The sequence below is a fragment of the Lolium perenne genome, chromosome 4 (assembly GCF_019359855.2).
Source record: "Lolium perenne isolate Kyuss_39 chromosome 4, Kyuss_2.0, whole genome shotgun sequence".
In the NCBI taxonomy this organism is placed as follows: domain Eukaryota; kingdom Viridiplantae; phylum Streptophyta; class Magnoliopsida; order Poales; family Poaceae; genus Lolium; species Lolium perenne.
Window position 1 is genome coordinate 260,511,437 of NC_067247.2, and position 17,293 is coordinate 260,528,729.

The 17,293-nt window shown below is 49.9% G+C and overlaps 1 protein-coding gene across 1 annotated transcript; it reads left to right on the forward strand.

Annotated features, from left to right (window-relative positions):
* The first annotated feature begins 12,656 nt into the window (after positions 1 to 12,656).
* LOC127332116 (tubby-like F-box protein 6) lies at positions 12,657 to 16,822 on the forward strand. The gene is made up of 6 exons (XM_051358374.2): positions 12,657 to 13,647; positions 14,230 to 14,317; positions 14,408 to 14,537; positions 14,954 to 15,133; positions 15,541 to 16,015; positions 16,542 to 16,822. Exons 1-5 carry the CDS (start codon positions 13,303 to 13,305, stop codon positions 16,007 to 16,009), a joined length of 1,212 nt encoding a protein of 403 aa, XP_051214334.1. The 5' UTR covers positions 12,657 to 13,302; the 3' UTR covers positions 16,010 to 16,015; positions 16,542 to 16,822.
* The last annotated feature ends 471 nt before the right edge of the window (positions 16,823 to 17,293 follow it).

Sequence of the window (17,293 nt, forward strand, 5' to 3'; positions counted from 1 at the left end):
AGACAAGAGAAAGAAAAAGGAACCCGGGCCGCTCTTGGGGGTATGGAAAAGGAGGTCCGTGTTTTGGGACTTGCCGTACTGGAAGATCCTCGGTACGCCTCATAGCCTTGATGTCATGCATATCACGAAGAACGTGTGCGAGAGCTTGCTTGGCACTGTGCTCAACATGCCGGAGAGGACCAAAGACGGGTCGAAAGCAAGACACGACCTGGTGGCCCTTGATATCAGAAAAGAGCTTCATTTCGCCCAGGTTGACCAGGAAACCGAGGAGGAGGAAACAGATGGTCGCAAACGCAGAAGGGTGGCCAAGCAGCGCGAAACTCCTCGCCCCTCCTGCTTCACTCTAAATCCTGATGAGCTCGAACAATTCTTCAAGTGCCTACTAGAAGTCAAATTTCCCCTAGGCTACGCGGGGCTGATACGCAGATGGCTGGACCCGACGAAAAAATCTTCACGGGATGAAGTCTCATGACTGTCATGTCATGATGACGCAGATACTTCCGGTTGCTATCCGAGGGATAATGGAACCGCACGTTCGTGCGACGCCGATCGACTGTGTAACGTCTTCGACGTCATCACTCGAAAGTCGATAACCATCAAGAAACTCGGGAGGCTGCAGGAAGAGATCGTCACCATCCTATGCGAGATGGAGATGTACTTCCCGCCCGCATTCTTTGACATCATGGTCCATCTGCTGGTGCATATAGTGGACGATATCGAGGATCTTGGGCCCGCGTTCCTTCACAACATGATGGTGTTAGAAAGAATGAACGGCTTCATCAAAGGATACGTTCGTAACAGGGCACATCCGGATGGAAGCATCGTCCAGGGCTTTCTCACCGAGGAGTGCATCTCTTTCTGCAAGAATTATTTAAACGAGGACGACCCACATCCGGTTGGATTGCCCGCCAACAAGCACCTCGGCAGATTCGAGGGAGTAGGCCACAACGGCGCGAGGAGGGAACTCGACGCGGATCAAGATGATAGGAGAACAGACTTTAACAGGGCCCACTTAGTAGCACTACAGCACATGAACGAGGTAGAGCCTTGGGTGGATCAGCACATAAACATGATCAAGAGCAGGGCTGACAAGCCGATGACGGAAGAAGAGGTATTTAGAGCGCACAACTCCTCTTTCGCGAGCTGGTTCAAAGACCAGATTGATGCCAATCCCCCACCAATGGCAAGCGGCGTAGACAAAATGATATTGGCCTTGTCTTGTGGGCCCACCCCCAACCTCATGACTTATCAGAAATATGACATCAATGGTTACACATTCTCCACAGAGGAGAGAGACAACAGAAGCGACTATCAGAACTCGGGTGTGACGATGGAATCGTACACGGGTGAAGAGAAGAAAAGGTACTACGGAAGGATCGAGGAAATCATGGAGCTCGACTACGTCGGGGAGAAGCTACCGATGTTTCGTGTCAGATGGGCTACGGACGTCACAAAAGAAGATGCGTATGTCACCACCATGCGACTGCCCCCCAAATCCAAGACCAAGAACCCCACCGCGCAAAATGAGCCTTGGGTATTGGCTAAGCACGTCGAGCAATGCTTCTTCATAACTGACCCGTCAAGGCCCAGCCGTGTTGTCGTAAGGAGAGGAAAAAGGGCCCTCGTCGGAATGGATGGAGTTGCCGACGAGCAAGACTTCGACGGCCTCGTCGGAGACCCAATGATGGAAGAACCCGATGAAGATGATAGAACATACACACTAAGAAGAAGAAGGACGACGCTACCTAGGTCAAGTGTTCCTCCGTACACAAGGAGTCGCGACGATACCGGTGGGGTCACAAGGACCAAGCGGAAGGGACTTTGAAGTCATTTGTGTATTTATAATAATTATCTCTCGAACAACCATTTGTCCTTCTCAAGTGTATCCTAAATTTATGTCTTGGTTTTTTATCGGATATCCTCGAAAGTACTTTGAAGTCATTCAAGAATTAAAATCATCAATTTATGTCTCGCAATTTATCCTTCATTGCTTTATTTTATCGGATGTTGCCAAAGGACTTTACAATTTATCTAAATAACTAGAAACAATAAAAAAAGGTCTTAAGAAAAGAAAAAAAAAAGTTGCCAAAGGACTTTACAATTTATCTAAATAACTAGAAACAATAAAAAAAGGTCTTAAGAAAAGAAAAAAAAAGGTGCCTTTTTTGCACCCACAGGGATTCGAACCCTGGGTGCTTCGGCTGTGCAGAAGCGAGGAACCACTGCGCTAGCGAATCGGTTTTGTATAACTAACAGGGTTTACGGAATTAATACGGTGTCACCTGTTATCCCCGGCGAATTGGTCGATTTCGCCGGTGGTAAATGCACTTGGGCCCACCTGTTAGTGGCTCAAACTTTACCGCCGGCGGTTTCGCAAAACGCCAGGGGTACGCGTTCCAGGACTTAGGCGTTTGGCCGTCGTTCCCCACGGCCAAATCAACCACGCATGCAGTCGATCCGCCGCCGTCGTTACCCCTGCCGCAGTCGATCCGCCTCCGTCGTTGCCCCTGCCGCCGTCGATCCCTCCACCGCAGGTGCGCCCCTCTCCCCTGCCTCCCTCTCTCCCTTACCGTCGTTCCCCTCTCCTCCTTCCTCACCGTCGCCGCCTCCCCCAGACCTCCGCCGCCGTGCCACCAGTTCGTCGGCCACCAGCAGGAGGAAGGAGGCCGCCATCGTCGGCCACTAGCAGCTCGCCTACGCGACGCCCAGCCACTCGCTGACGCGGCGCGGACAGCACTCCACCTCCGCATCCACCGCTCCTCGGATCGTCTTCCTCACCTAGGAGCTCGGCTGCCTCGCCTGCTCACAATCGAGCTCGTCCGCGTCGTGCAGGAGGTCGCTCGACCGTCACCTCCGTGCTAGGTTCGTCTCCGCTCCCTCCCCCTCCCCCTAACCCCCCTTCTCCCCGACTTCTCCCCGAGCGCGACAAAGAAGCTCGATGAGGAGGTCCTCATCCTCCTCCGTTCCGTTCTCGAGCTCCAGGGAGACGCCAACCACGATGGCAAAAATTTCTGTTTTCCCCTGTTCTGTTGTGCTCCAGTTCACATTGTACTAATTTCATGGCTCTGGACATGTGTAATTGATCATGAACTTGATTTATAATTACTACCTGGGATGCTTGAACACTCTTGAATCTTCCTTGAAACTTTACCTGTATGTAGCTGCAACTCTGTTGGTTCTAGCTGATGAAATCATTGTCTCTAGTATTTCGGACTTAATCAAGTTAGTTGTAATAATCTACTCCTATTGTAGAAGAATTGGAACCTAGCAGTCCAGGGGCTTCCATTTTCACTCACGTTTTTGTCTCGTTTGTGAAAAAAGAAAGGTTTTGACATGCCAGAGTAGTTGTGCTTACTACCTTCTCTGCATATGCCTGTGTGATAGCTCTGATTCCAAATGGTAGTTGCTCTGGACTTGGACATCATTTCGGTCGTGCTGCATCTGTTGCCAGAAAATTTATTTGCTGTTAGGGTGTTTTGTGCATGTGCAGAATTCTAGACGAAGTTTAATCCAATGATGCTGCACAATCTTGTCTCGTGATTATTTTTTCAGTGCTGTTCTTGAAAGCCAGTACTACTATTAGATGCTTGCACTAAAGAGAAAAGTTTTGTTGTGTTAGAACAACAATATATGCTCCTTATATATTGACTCTTGCTTATATATAAATGAAAAATGACACAGTAGGGAGTTTTTTTCCCTACTGTTTAGTGTCAAAAAAAAAACAATATATGCTCCTGCTTTGTATGTGATTTGGCCATCACACTGAACTAGTAGGGAGTTTTTTTCCCTACTGTTTAAGGTTGGCCAATGTTGTCAAAGAAAATGAACTAGGCTAGGTAGCACAGGCATATGCCAGAATTTGGTAACCATCCAATCCAAACAATAAAAATAAGCTAGGCAGTCAGCAGTCAGTTTGTTATCAAACATACCATATGTTCTCCTGTGTAGCTTGTGCTGACCAATGGAGTCTAGCAGTCAGTTTGTTATGCTATCCAAATTTAAGCCATTTTAATTGTGTATTACTATCATAATCAATTAAACATGACCAGTGACTCTGCAACTAGCTAGGCATGTGTTCAGTTCATTTATTCTGTTTCAGTTTATTGCTAATGGTACCCCTGTTTCAGTTTATTGCTAATGGTACCCCTGTTTCAGTATCTTAAAGTGGTTGTGCAAGAATGAACATCATCCTGTGGATCTTATGAGAGCTAAATTGTGATGTTGATTTCCTGAGAAGCTGGGTGTTCAGTTCATTTATTCTGGAGTGTAGAAATGTGATCTGCAGGTACATTGAGTGCCAATGTTTTGCCGGAATGTTGATTTACTTCCTTTCTGGCGAATTTCTGGCACTCCGGCATGACCATTTTAGCAAAGGTCATGCCGAATTTTCGCCGTGGATTTCCACCTAGTAGTGTTTTAGAACAAGTGCTATGTAACTACCTTCATAAGATCCTAGGCCGTTATAATTATGTTTAATTACTGCCTGTTTAATTGAGTACTTTTGATGCTACTGGTTGTTTTAGCTAGTTTAATTACTGGCTATTTTAGCTACTGGCTGGCTATTTAATTGATTACTTTTGATGCTACTGTATGCTAGTTTGTGCAGTGCTAGGTACATATAGCTAGCGATGTCGTCTTCTGCAGACCCCAACGAAGACGTTGACGGGTCTTATCAGCGGAAGTTGGATGAGCACTACAGGCTCATGGTCTCGGATCAGCTGGAGGAACTTCCAGGCAGCGATGACGGGTCCTTGGAGGAGGGGGATGATGAGATGGACAACGATGGTGAGGATGAGAGGGCCGCTGCCGACGAGACCACCGACAGTGGCGTTGCCGGGGGTAGCTCGGATACTACTACCGAGGCCAAGAGGAAACGGAAGCAGCGGCGCCCAAACAGGGTCGGCACCACTCGCGAAATAATCACCGCGGTGGACGCCAAGACCGGTCTTCCTACTGAGCCCAAGCACGTGGCGAAGGGGTACGGCCTCCAACAGGGAGCAATCCTTCGGGACGTCGTCGACGTCAACGAGACGAAACTCCGAACCAAGAAGAAGCAGCATCTGCAGGCCCAACTCCTTGCACGGCTGCACGCACGGTATGAGTTCCCTGTGGAATACAGGAACGAGGATCCCAAGGATAACATCGTGAACAGACGAGCCCTCTCTAAGTTCTCCAAGAACCTCAGCGGTTATAAAACCATGCTGAGGGGGATGCTTGGTGACAATGAGACTTGGGAAGAGATCCAGCGCCACTTCCCGCGGATGACGCTGGAGCAAAGATAATAAATTCTTGGAAAACGAGGAGCTCGAGTACACCAAACGACAATCGACCTGGGGGAAGGAGCTGGCGGATAAGAACATCGGTCACCACAATCTCGGTTGCCGTGGCTTCGAAGGCAAGCAGCCGGTATGGGACAAGGAGGACCAGGCCTACATAAATGCTGGCCTCGAGCCCCCTTTTGCCAAGTACAAAGACCCACTCTTCAGGGCATATCTCAGGTCCCGATACCATCGAGAATTGGGTGGGAAACGTGTCACGAAACCTGATGTGGTGGTGGGAGTTGAGTTGGTCGCCGACGCGAAGGTGATGGCACTAGAGAAAGCAGTGGTAAGCAATTTACCAGCTTATTAATTTGATACTGCTCACCAAGTCCATTACATTCTAAAATTGTTCATGTTACTTCTGGCAGTTGACGGAACAAGCAGCCGCCGAATCAGCTGGCTCCTCGTCCCGCACGTCGACGGGCAAAGTCCCGTGGGACACGCCTTTTATCGTGGGGTCCGAACACCGTGAAGGCGCGACCGCTTTTGGACAAGCCCCACCGTGTCCCCGGCGCCGGAGGAGGTCGCAAGCTTGCCGACTATGGCTTGGACGTGCCCGCAAGCACTAAGGAGTCGCGGCAGGCGTAGAAGGACCGGGAGCACGAGGCTCTGCTGAAAAAGGTGGCCGACTTGGAAACAACCATGGAGCAACGCGTCGCTGCCGAGGTTCAAGAACGAGTCGGTGCCGAGGTTCAAAGAACGCGTCGGTGCCGAGGTTGCTAGCAAGGTCGATGACGCTTTGGCCACCAGGGTCAATGAAATCATCCCTGATCTTGTGTTGTCGATGAAGAATTACTTCGCCGGCGGCCAAAAGGGACCGATGCCGGTTATCAGCCTAGGCGCCAGCAACTCGGACAACCGGCCTCCAACTAGACACGCTCAATGCACACCCAACTTGGTGACTCCACCCGCCGGCAATGTCGGCGCTAGAGAGCATTCGCCGGACCTGGGGCCACGGTACTAGCCCCTCGGTCCACCTGCACGCCCGGCCTCGGTCCTTCAACGCGAGCCGAGCTCGACGCCCTCACGGTAATTAATTTAGTCTCTCAAGCTCTACAAATTAGTTACTTTGTCGTCGCCCTCTCGACCTACACATGTTTTCACAGGAGAACGCGACTCCTTGCACCTTGCTACCGAATGTGGACAACAAGTTGAAGGCTGTAGCGAGCGGCAAGTCATCCCCGCCAACACGGCGGATTTTCCACTCGCGTCGGGATGGATGATAGCGTGAGCCGGGTTCGCGTGAACCGGTCGTTACCGGGATGCCAAGACCTCCATCCTCCTTATCAACCCCCGGAAACGGAAACCCCGCTCACTCTCGGGGACCTCAAGAATCACATCCTTCTATGGCCGAAAGCCCTAATTCGGCTGAACACCGCCGCCTCAGGTTCGGAGGCAAGCTATGGCATGGTCACTCCTCAGGATGCGACGGCTGCCCCGAGTCCTCCACCGGCTGGTGGTCCTTTTGGGCCCGATAGCCAGCCCGACAGTTAGCCCGAGAGTCAGCACGGCAACGCGTTGGACATCGATCAAGCTCCAATCGATACGTTCATCGCTGAGATGGAGGGCGACGGGGTTTCTCCTTACAAGCCACCCGCCGATCGTACGCTAAAGAAGAAGTTGTTCCTTTCACAAGAAACTCCCGAGCAGGAAGACCCTACCGCCTTCACCGCTCCACCCCGAGTTGGGCTTACCCCGAGGACACTCCTTGGTGCGACCACGGAGGGTATGAAACAAAACGCCACTCCCAGTTGCAGTAAGAAGAAGGCCAGGAAGCGGAAGAAGTCCGGAGATGTTGCCGCAAGCAAGAAAGTGGTTAATGACAAGTTGCCGACCCCGTGGAGGAAGATGCATCACCTAGGCCAGCCTATGCTGCCGGCACACATTGTCCAGCAGGTGACGCCCGATATGAGGAGCTTGCATGATGCTGTTCTAATGAAGGAGGACCTACTTCTTCGAGATAGAAATCCCTCGTACCCGGTTTTGACGGCCAAGGTGCCCAGTGGCTTTGGCTTTGTCACCACATACCCTGCGGACTTGATGTTCATTCGATATGAAGACATCTTCAGGCTCTTGAACATGCAACAGCTCGACCGAAACTTGGTCCGCCTCCTATCGCTCAGCATGGCGCACGATATCGCCATGGAGAACACAGCGGACATCGCTATCATGGACCCCTTCTACATGACTCCAACTGTCGTCCAGAACGAACAAGCGTTTCTGGCGAAGTACATCAAGGATTTCTTGGTGCTAAACAAGGATAAGAAATGCTTTGCCATAGCATATTTCCGCGAGTAAGTATTTGGTTACTAGAGTACCCTCTATTACATTCTTTCATGAATTTCCTTCATAGTTGATCGAGTATGATGGTTTATTTCCATTTTGCGCAGATTCAAGTACTGCACCCTCCTCCTCTTTCACCCGTATCATTCACATGTCAGTTACCTCGACTCCGGGCTTGATCCGGACAAGGACTTCACCGACCTTAAGTCTACACTTGATAAAGCCCTCAGCGGCTTCATAGCCGAGGTTGGCATCGACAAAATCAGGCATGAGAAGAAAGTGAAAGGTTGCTATGTGTGCAACCACATAACCAAGTTCCCCTGCCTCAAGCAATCGGCGCATGACAATGGGATGGAGGCCTGGTTTGCCATCCTACAGATGAGGTCGATTGTAAGGTCTCAGAACGATCTCTTGTTGCCATCCAGTCTTCAGCGGATGTTCGTGAACATGGCGGACACCACTGATGAAAACGTGAGAGCCGAGTTCCGTGCCATCCAGCGGACCATTTGCACAATACTCTGGAGGGATGTCTGCGGTAATGGTGGCTTGTTCCACTATGGTCCCGCACTTTCTAAGGCCGAGATAGAAGGCCGATTAGAAGATGGATGTGACGACAGAACATTCAACACGCTCGAGGGCATCCGTCCCTTCCCGCCGAAGCCGACTTGACTCAAACACTTTTGTCCTTTGCAAATGTTAGTCATAAAATTACTTAAGTAATTTTCATGCTTTTTCTTTGCACTACTCTATGTTATATCTCTCTCTACTAATGTACTAACAACTTTCATTTCTTTTTTCTGTGTTTGCATTTTGCATAGATGACGTACTATGTCGTCTACCACGGCAGGGTTCCTGGAGTCTACGAGGACTGGGAAGACTGTAGGAGGCAGGTCCACCGTTTCAGCGGCAACAGCTACAAGGGGTACACCACTTTGGAGGAGGCGAAAACTCGATACGCCAACTTTCGAGCGGGACAGAGGAGGGAGATGTGGAGGACCCCTTTCATCGTGATGATGCTTGTCGCCACCGTCTCTCTAGTTTATTATGTCATTGTTGTTTAGCTAGGTCATCGACACGGGACTTATATGTATTTCTGTAACATGTGCTACTTCGAGTCGTGATGTTTGAACTATGGTCGACACTTGTGTTATTGATGCATATGCATGCATGTTATGGACATTTCGGGACTTTCTAATGATGTGTATCATTGCCAATGATGTGTATCTTGCTAATGATGTCTATTTTGCTGTCATTCTGGTAATTTCCTGTATATTCTGTGTATATGCTGAATTCTGGTGTATAAACTGTGAAATTCGAATTTTATTTTTTTACTCCTGCAAATGTTAGCGCTGGCGAAATGCACATGTATCCCTGGCGTTTTGCAATCGCCAGCACTACGGCCTGATTCCCCTGGCGAAGTGGTAAGACGCCGGCGGTAATACTAACCCCGGCGAATTGACAACACTTACCCCCGGCGGATTGGTAAAATGCCGGCGGTAACGGCACTTACCCCTGGCGAATTGGGAGGCGCCGGCGATGAGGCGTTACCACCGGCGAGGCGATCGCCGGCGAATGCAGAAACACCGGCGGTAGGCCATTTCAGGACGCCGACGGTAGGCCATTTCCTAGTAGTGATGACCTAGTATGTCATCATCGTTTCGAACTCGGGCCGTCGTCGATATGCTCGCCTACGTCCACCCATGCAATCATCGAGCACATCGTCGTGCTCAGGGTGAGCTCACGGTCCCCGTGGACCCCTTTCCCCTCCCCCCGCTCCCAGTCGGCGTCCCGGCGAGAGCTAGCGTGCGCCACCAAGGAAGCTCATTGCTAGAGCCCTTCCGGTGACAAATAGGTCGTGACGCTGCCACTATTTGGTTCATCGCGACGCAAGAGCCTCCTCTATTCATTTTTTAACACAAGGCTCAAAGAGCAATGAACATTCTTTCACCTAGATCTAAGCTTTGTTGGGGCACTCTTCGATCAGGGATGGAGTAGGGCGGTATATGGACATGCCATTGTGCAATCCTTGGAGCTGTGGTTCTCTTGATTGGTGCGATTGGTGTTGGCGATGAGCTCGACGTAGCTGCTCCTAGGCTTAGGTCTCCTCGTCTCCTTGGGCCATCAACACTTGAGGAGGTGTTGTCAGCAGTGTATGGTTATGTTTCCTCTATACGATCTCATGGCCATGGCCGGGACTTCGGTGAAAGCCGTGCACGACCATGACCGGTGCTAGTGGCGATGACGTCTTTGACCCCGTGTACCTTCTTGGAGGTGCCACCAAAATGTCACTCGTTTAGCGTACCTGGATCATGCCTCATTGCAAAACTTGTGTGCTTCGCCCGTCGGGGGACCAACTCTAGGATCACCCTCTCATCCTCTTTGACCTTTTTACCGCTATTGTCACCATGGCTGCTCATACATGGCGATTCTTCAGGTTTGTTCGGCTACCTAGAAACCCAACGGTGGTTATCTTGCTATGCGTCATGCCACATGTGACATCGTCGATATCTTCTTCAGGATGTGGGCTCAATGCGTCATTGGAAAAGTGTCAAGGTTGCATCTTTGGTGTGGTGGTTGGGAAAGGCCTTGGCTAGTGCAGGCGACGACGACATCCTTGGGCATTGTTCCCCTCATTTTGGAGGCGTCGCGTTCAAGCTCCGCTCCTTGAGAATCTCGAGTCATGAAGTCAACCAAGCTCCTTTGGTCATGGTTGTGCTCTGTTTCGGCATGTGAGGTCTCTTGGTTTGGTTAGCTTCAACACCGCACCCTTTCAACATAAGTCTTTGCCTTCATCGATGGGATCAAGTTGTCAGCCTAGTGTTTAGTCATAGTTAGTGCAACTTGCTTACCTTCTATCTGTTGTTGTCCTCCTTTGGTGTAATGTTAGCTGGTAACCCTAGCATGTCGCTATAAGTGTCATTGTACTCGCGTGTCGTGTCTGTTCTCGGCTTTATTAATTTAAAGCCAGGTTCGCAGCATAGCATGATACCCGCCATGAGCATACGAGGCAATAGATAGAGACGGGTGCTAGAAACTACAATCACCACATCGCCTGTGCGACCATGATAGGCAACAATCGAGCACCAAAGAGCGATGCCCCATGGAGCAGCGTATACAAATTTTCCCACCCCTAGAACAACGACAACCAAATTTCCTAGGGCAGCTGCCCCGCATACCCGCCGCCCCCCGCCCTCACGTTTGGGGATGCGAGCCAGGAACATCAGTCGCTCGAAGAGACAGTGCCGAAACCACCACCCTGAGCCGCCGCTCCGGTGCCTAGGAGCCCCCACCGAGGCATCAACCGTCCCAACCTCTACAATTCCAGATCCACCTATCCCTGCGAGGGAGAGGACGGACGCTGAAGCCGTCGGCATGGGGAGAAGCGTAGAGCTAGGAGGAAGCCATCGAGCGACAATCTAAGCACCAGCGAGCCCCGCGCAACAACCTCCCTAGAGAGGAGCCGAGCAACGCGAGGAGTGCATAGAAAGTCCTTGTTCTTCTCTTTCATTTAGAGCCTCGTCTATCGGAGAGGAGACGCGACGATGACGTCATTTAGAATTTGTGCCCTAAATTAGTCTTCTTGCAAAACAAAACAAAAACTGATTTGGCGCCCTATATTCCAGTTTTTGGTGACCTATATAGTTTTTAGGGTAGTAAGGGCATCTCTAACCGATCCCCTAAAACTCTTTATAGGAGAAAATTTGTGTCGCTAACCGAAAGAACCGACTCTAGCCGAAACCCTAAATCGATTAGCAGTGCATATATAGCCGGCCGAGGAGCAAATATCCCCAATACCCCATATATTTGCTCGGCGGCCGACCGAGGAGCAAATCCATCCCCATTGCCACACCGCCCACCGTAGCATCTCCGGCCGCCGCCAAACCAATCCCCATCGCCGCCAAAACCATCCCATGGCCGGATCTTCCAGCCACCGCTCCCCTCCGCCCATCCGCAGCGCTAACCGCAATCGCCTATCGCAGCGTTGCCGAACTGGCTCCCCCGCTGACCTCCTGCCGCCACCACATAGCCGCTACCATGGCGTGCAGCAGCGCGAGTGGGGAACCTAGGTGGCCGAGATCACCGGCCAGAACACCCACCAGTGGATCTGGCTAGGAACCTTCCATTCGGCAGCGCAGGCGGCGACGCGGCGTGTAGGCATGACATCGAGAATGTCAGGCTCCCCGGCAGCAAGTGTGGCGAGCTCAACTTCTTCCTAGTCAGCCCCGCTGAGCCTGTGCCGAAGCTCGTCGCGCCTTCCCATCGCAGACGCGTGGCCCAACTCGCGAGGGAGGACCGCGAGGCGTGGGAACTCCTCTAGGCCGAGCGCGTCGGCAAGGAGTACATGGCAAACCTCCACCGTCAAAATCCTGAACACGTCGTGGCAGAGGCGGCGGCGTACACCATGTACAAGGAGAGGCGCCGCGACGGAGGAGGAAGCGACAACGAGCACTACGGGCTCGACTTATCCGCGTTCGACGACTAGGCGGCAACGACGATGGAGGAGGAGGAATATCTAGTTTTAGTTTGTTAGTTTAAATTACGTTCATGTTTTAGTTTATTTCTATGAACTATGTGTAAATTATAGTCAAAATCATTTAAATCCTACGAAATTTGTGTAAATGGTTAACTAGTTTTAGGGGATGGGTTAGATGCCCTAATTGTGTTCTAATGTAGTACTACTCACTCGGTTGTGAGCGGAGGGAGTGAGGTCATGGCAGGTCAAGGGGGAGTCAAAAGCACCAAACAGTCCAGCTCCAAACCCCAAAGCCGCTGATCAGAGCAGAGCACGGCAGAGATCAATCATGCACGGCACGGGCCTGCCTTGGGTAATGATGTTTCCATCGCCATCCTGACACCTCCCTTCCATTCCATGACACTGACGCGCGCCGGCTTGACAGCATGTCTCCGCCAAAAAGAATTGTCTCGTCCCTCGGCTCGGCTGGGCTGTCCCCGTGCGCGCATTAGCTTAGTTGATTAATGGCGTAATTAACGGGACACGAGTCCGTGTCCGTGGGCGTGGCCCGGATGGATATATGATGATGAGGCTGCCGCTTTCATCAGCCAGCCACTCGGATAGAGAGATCGAACCCTAATCCCGTCCCGTCACCGCTCAAATCCCATTATATAACGACGACGCTGAGCCATCACGAGCATTTCATTCCCCCGCCCGATCCCCCTGCCGTGCCACCAATCCATCCGCCACCTACAAATTCCCTTCCCCGGCCACCTAACCCTGCCCCTCATCCCAACAAAGCCAGCTTCCTCATCATCCTTTCCCTTCTCTTTTCTTCGAATCTTGCTTCTTCCTCCTTCTTCTTTGTTCTCCTTGTTCATCATCATCATCTTCTCCCTGTTCGCGGTGGTGGCGTCACCAACCGCTTCCACGGACCCGACAATCTCTCCGTCGATCGCAGCCGCGATTCGGTGGTCAATTTGCTATATTTCCATCCTTCCGTGGGTCCAAATCGCGCTGCTCCTGCTCCGGCCACCGCTCTCTGAATTGCCTCCGGCAAACCTTCTCCTTCTAGCTTGCAACGTATCTTCCCTGCTGCTGCTCGCGATTGGGGCAGCCTCCAGCGCAATCCACCGGTTCCCGCACGCGCCGCGCCATGGCGCGCAGCTGATTCGCCGTCTCTGCGACGGGATTGGCGGCTCCCTGCTCGATTTCCTCGGGTCCGCCGGGGGACGGTGGCGGCAAATGTCCTTCCGGAGCATAATCCAGGACATGCGGGACGAGTTCGGGAGCATCTCGCGCCACGGCCTGCGCGCCTCCCGCTCGCACCGCGCCGTCGCAGCCCCGGGCGCGTCCGCGGCCGGGGCCGGCCTGGTCGACGCGCTCGAGGGGACCTGCTGGGCGCAGCTGCCGCCCGAGCTGCTCCGGGAGGTGCTCGTCAGGGTCGAGGTCGACGACACCCTCTGGCCCTCCCGCCGGGACGTCGTCGCCTGCGCGGGCGTCTGCAGGGCATGGAGGGGCATCATGAAGGAGGTCGTGCGCGTCCCCGAGGCCTCCGGCAAGCTCACCTTCCCCATCTCACTCAAGCAGGTTCGATTCGATCATGCACCCTGACTGTGACGGCGTACTAACTGTTGATGCCTGCTGTCTAATTAGGATCATTTTTCTCGGTATTTAGGACCATCAAGTGTTGGTCACGCGTTTCTATTAACAAGTGGTTGCGTGAGGGATAGTGATTGGATAACTCCATTATGTTGCATTGTTTTTGGGAAGGTTTATGTTGCATTATTGCTCAAATCTTAGGGGATCAAATCAGTGAGCTATCTTTTTCATTGAAGGTGCCAACCATAAAGGTTTCTTATATTACGAAACCTGTAGTGTCGGATGTCTTCCTGGTCATAATAATCCTATGAACACACTGGACAGGGTTGTTGCCACATCGTACAATTATGCATCAATCAAATTGTGCGAAGTCAGATAAAATCATAAAAGAATGATAGTACTTGATGTATGCTGTTTTTTCCTTTTAAATACGGTGTTTCACAAGCTTATTTGTCTTTAAATCCCAGCGTCAGTGGGCACTATGTTGACGATTTAGTAAGAAATTACCCCATTTCAGTGCAATGTAATGTTGTTTCAGTACTGAATCTGTGTTGTCTCCATAATCTGCAGCCTGGTCCAAAGGAGGGTACACTCAAATGTTTCATACGAAGAAACCGGACTACTCAGACGTACTATCTGTACATTGGAATCACGGAAGGTATACTGCTTAATCGTTCCCATTTTGCTTGGTCAAATAAGTCTTATACTGTCGATATATGCTTACTATTTTCGGTTGTTTCTTTTGCAGCACTAGCTGATGATGGCAAGTTCTTGCTTGCTGCACGCAAATGCAGAAAGCCCACATACACAGACTACCTGATTTCCCTGGATATGGGTGATATGTCAAAGGGGAGCAGCACCTATATTGGCAAGCTAAGGTTACCCTTTGAGATTTGATCTCCACTTAAAGCTATAATTTGTGCTAGTTTCTGTCGTATTATGCGAAAGATAGACCCTTTAGCTCTACTGTAGGTTATCTCAGTTAAATTCTCATGGGCAGTAGTTTTTTCTTCTTTTTTGAGTTCTCTTTTTTCTGTTAATCCTACGATTAAGGTAATACTAAGCATTAAATCATTTTTTTAGAAAAGTAGGTTGTACCCCCGACATAACACCGAGCAATAGCTGGTCTTACATATTACAATGAATACTTATTTTGTATATCAGTACATTTACTTCTTGGAAGCTTTCACTGGAAAAATATTTGACCTTACTGTTGTCTGAATGATTTTCACGGTGAAACCTTGTCCACAATAACAACAGAAAAAATGAACTAAACCAATTGTTTTCTGAGCAGGTCAAACTTTCTGGGAACGAAGTTTACCGTCTATGATGCTCATCCACCATATGATGGAGCTGTGGTCTCGAAGAGCCGGTCTGCGCGTATGGTTGGTTTGAACCAGGTCTCCCCAAGAATTCCTGCTGGGAACTATCCAGTTTCACAGATTTCTTTTGAATTGAATGTGTTAGGCTCCAGGTATGGCAATTCTCACTAATGTTCTGCCGCCTTAGTTTAGATCTATATTGTTATTTTTGTAAATGTTAATATTAACACTTGATCAGTAGCAAACACGAAATATATGAATTACCTCTCAGCACTATGTTAATCACCTCTTCTGATCTGATCAAAATAGTGATGGTGTCACCACTGCATAAGCCAATTAGATTTAATTGAAATAAATTGATTAAAATATTGATGGTGTCACCACTGCATAAGCTGATTAGATTTAATTGAAATGCATGAGCAAAAGAAGTATGTAAAGGCAGGTCCCCGTTGATAAGCTGAACATTTAGATATTCATTCACACTGCATGGTAAAACTCTATTACACTTCTCCTATAACACGCGAGATGAAATGATATCATTCGTGTTGTCTTGTTGCAGAGGTCCAAGAAGGATGAACTGTGTTATGAGTTCTATCCCTGCATCAGCTGTTGAAGAAGGGGGCAAAGCTCCAACACAGACTGAATTTCCTCTCAATAACATCGACTCCTTCCCGTCCATTCCATTCTTCAGATCCAAATCTGCTCATATGGACAGTGCAGCTCCACAGATACCCGCTCAGAACGAAGAGAAGCTGGTGCTGAAGAACAAGTCTCCTAGGTGGCATGAACAACTGCAATGTTGGTGCCTCAATTTCCGTGGACGGGTGACTGTTGCCTCAGTGAAAAACTTTCAGCTGGTTGCTTCAGACGAAAGTGGACCCGCTGGCCAGGAGCAGGACAAGGTGATTCTCCAGTTTGGAAAGATAGGCAAAGACTTGTTCACCATGGACTACCGGTATCCCATATCAGCATTTCAGGCGTTTGCAATATGTCTGAGCAGTTTCGATACCAAAATTGCTTGTGAATGAGACAAGGTAATCCCTTCTCTCTTTTTCCGTATTAACACTACCTATATCCTGCAAATGGCTGATTATTCTTCTGAATATACTGGCACTTATACCGACTTTCATCAGCATGTTCATCTGTAACGCCCAACGTTACATCTTGAGTTGCTTGATTAAAGGCTTAACTTTGCTTCACATTGACTCCCTAGACCTAAGATACAGTAGGGTAGCTACAATTGGACAAGATCCTACATTCTAACTGACTATTGGATTCTTTAACCTGTCTATATCCAATTCCATCTGGGATCCTCTGTTCACAGGGTTACCTTGCAAAGTAAACGCCGACAATAGACTGATGTTTGCCCAACTTATGCATCAAATGGTTGAAAACATGTTCTTCAAACAATTGTTACGTGCAATCTCTTATGCTGAACTTATGTATTTTCAACTTTGAAAGCACCTGCTAGAAAGCTATTAGTGCTGCAGCTACTCGCAACCGAAATCTTGCTTTTCAACTTCACATTTTGATGAATCCATGGGCCTCATGTTCCTACAGGTGCTGGGAAAATCATGGCAGCTGGAAGGAAGCAGGAATGTCAAAGCTGAAGAATTGGTAAATCGTTGCCTTGAAGTTGTTATTCCAGTGGCGCCGGGTGTATATAGCAGCTATATATAGTCTATATTTCCGTCCTGATTAAATACATTCTGTGCCGGTGCCGGCAAGTGAAAACATAGGGTTTTTTCCACCAGTGAGCAGGCTTGTGTTGTGTGGCCATGGGCCATGGCCGAATCTGTTTTGTCAGTTGATGAGTTTATATAAGACGGGTCATCGTTGCAGTTCGGCAGCTTCGAGTGTAGCTGTAAATTGTGTGCTGGAAGAACTGTATATATGCATATTGCAGAGCAGGCATGTACGGGCGTGTGTTCAGTTGTGTTAGCATTGGATTTGCAATTGGAAGCCGCCTGTCCTGCGCGCCGCCGGTGCGGAATGCCAGAGCAGCACCGCCACAAAGCGCTTTCCCCCTCTTACCAGTGTCGCCGCTCGCCATGAGCGGATGAACCCATGATCCTCACATGAGTCGCTTTGTTCTAGATCTGACACTAAACCGTGTCGCTTGACGGGGGAGAAGCGGGGATGGGGCACGGATTGCTGAGTGATTTCGATTGGCAGAACTTTAGAGTACCCGGTACTGCAAAAAAATACACTTGTAGCGTGCACGGGACTGCACGTAGTCACCGTTCATCTGCAATTAGATTCGAATCACCCCCTCTCCTATCGTGAGCAGGTGACACAATCTGAAATATGTG

Bases quoted from the DNA above. Each gene is read 5' to 3' on its own strand.
- LOC127332116 (XM_051358374.2), top strand. From the start codon at position 13,303: ATGTCCTTCCGGAGCATAATCCAGGACATGCGGGACGAGTTCGGGAGC. The intron at 14,318-14,407 runs GTATACTGCTTA...TTTCTTTTGCAG, and splicing joins GTACATTGGAATCACGGAAG to CACTAGCTGATGATGGCAAG. The intron at 15,134-15,540 runs GTATGGCAATTC...GTCTTGTTGCAG, and splicing joins TTGAATGTGTTAGGCTCCAG to AGGTCCAAGAAGGATGAACT.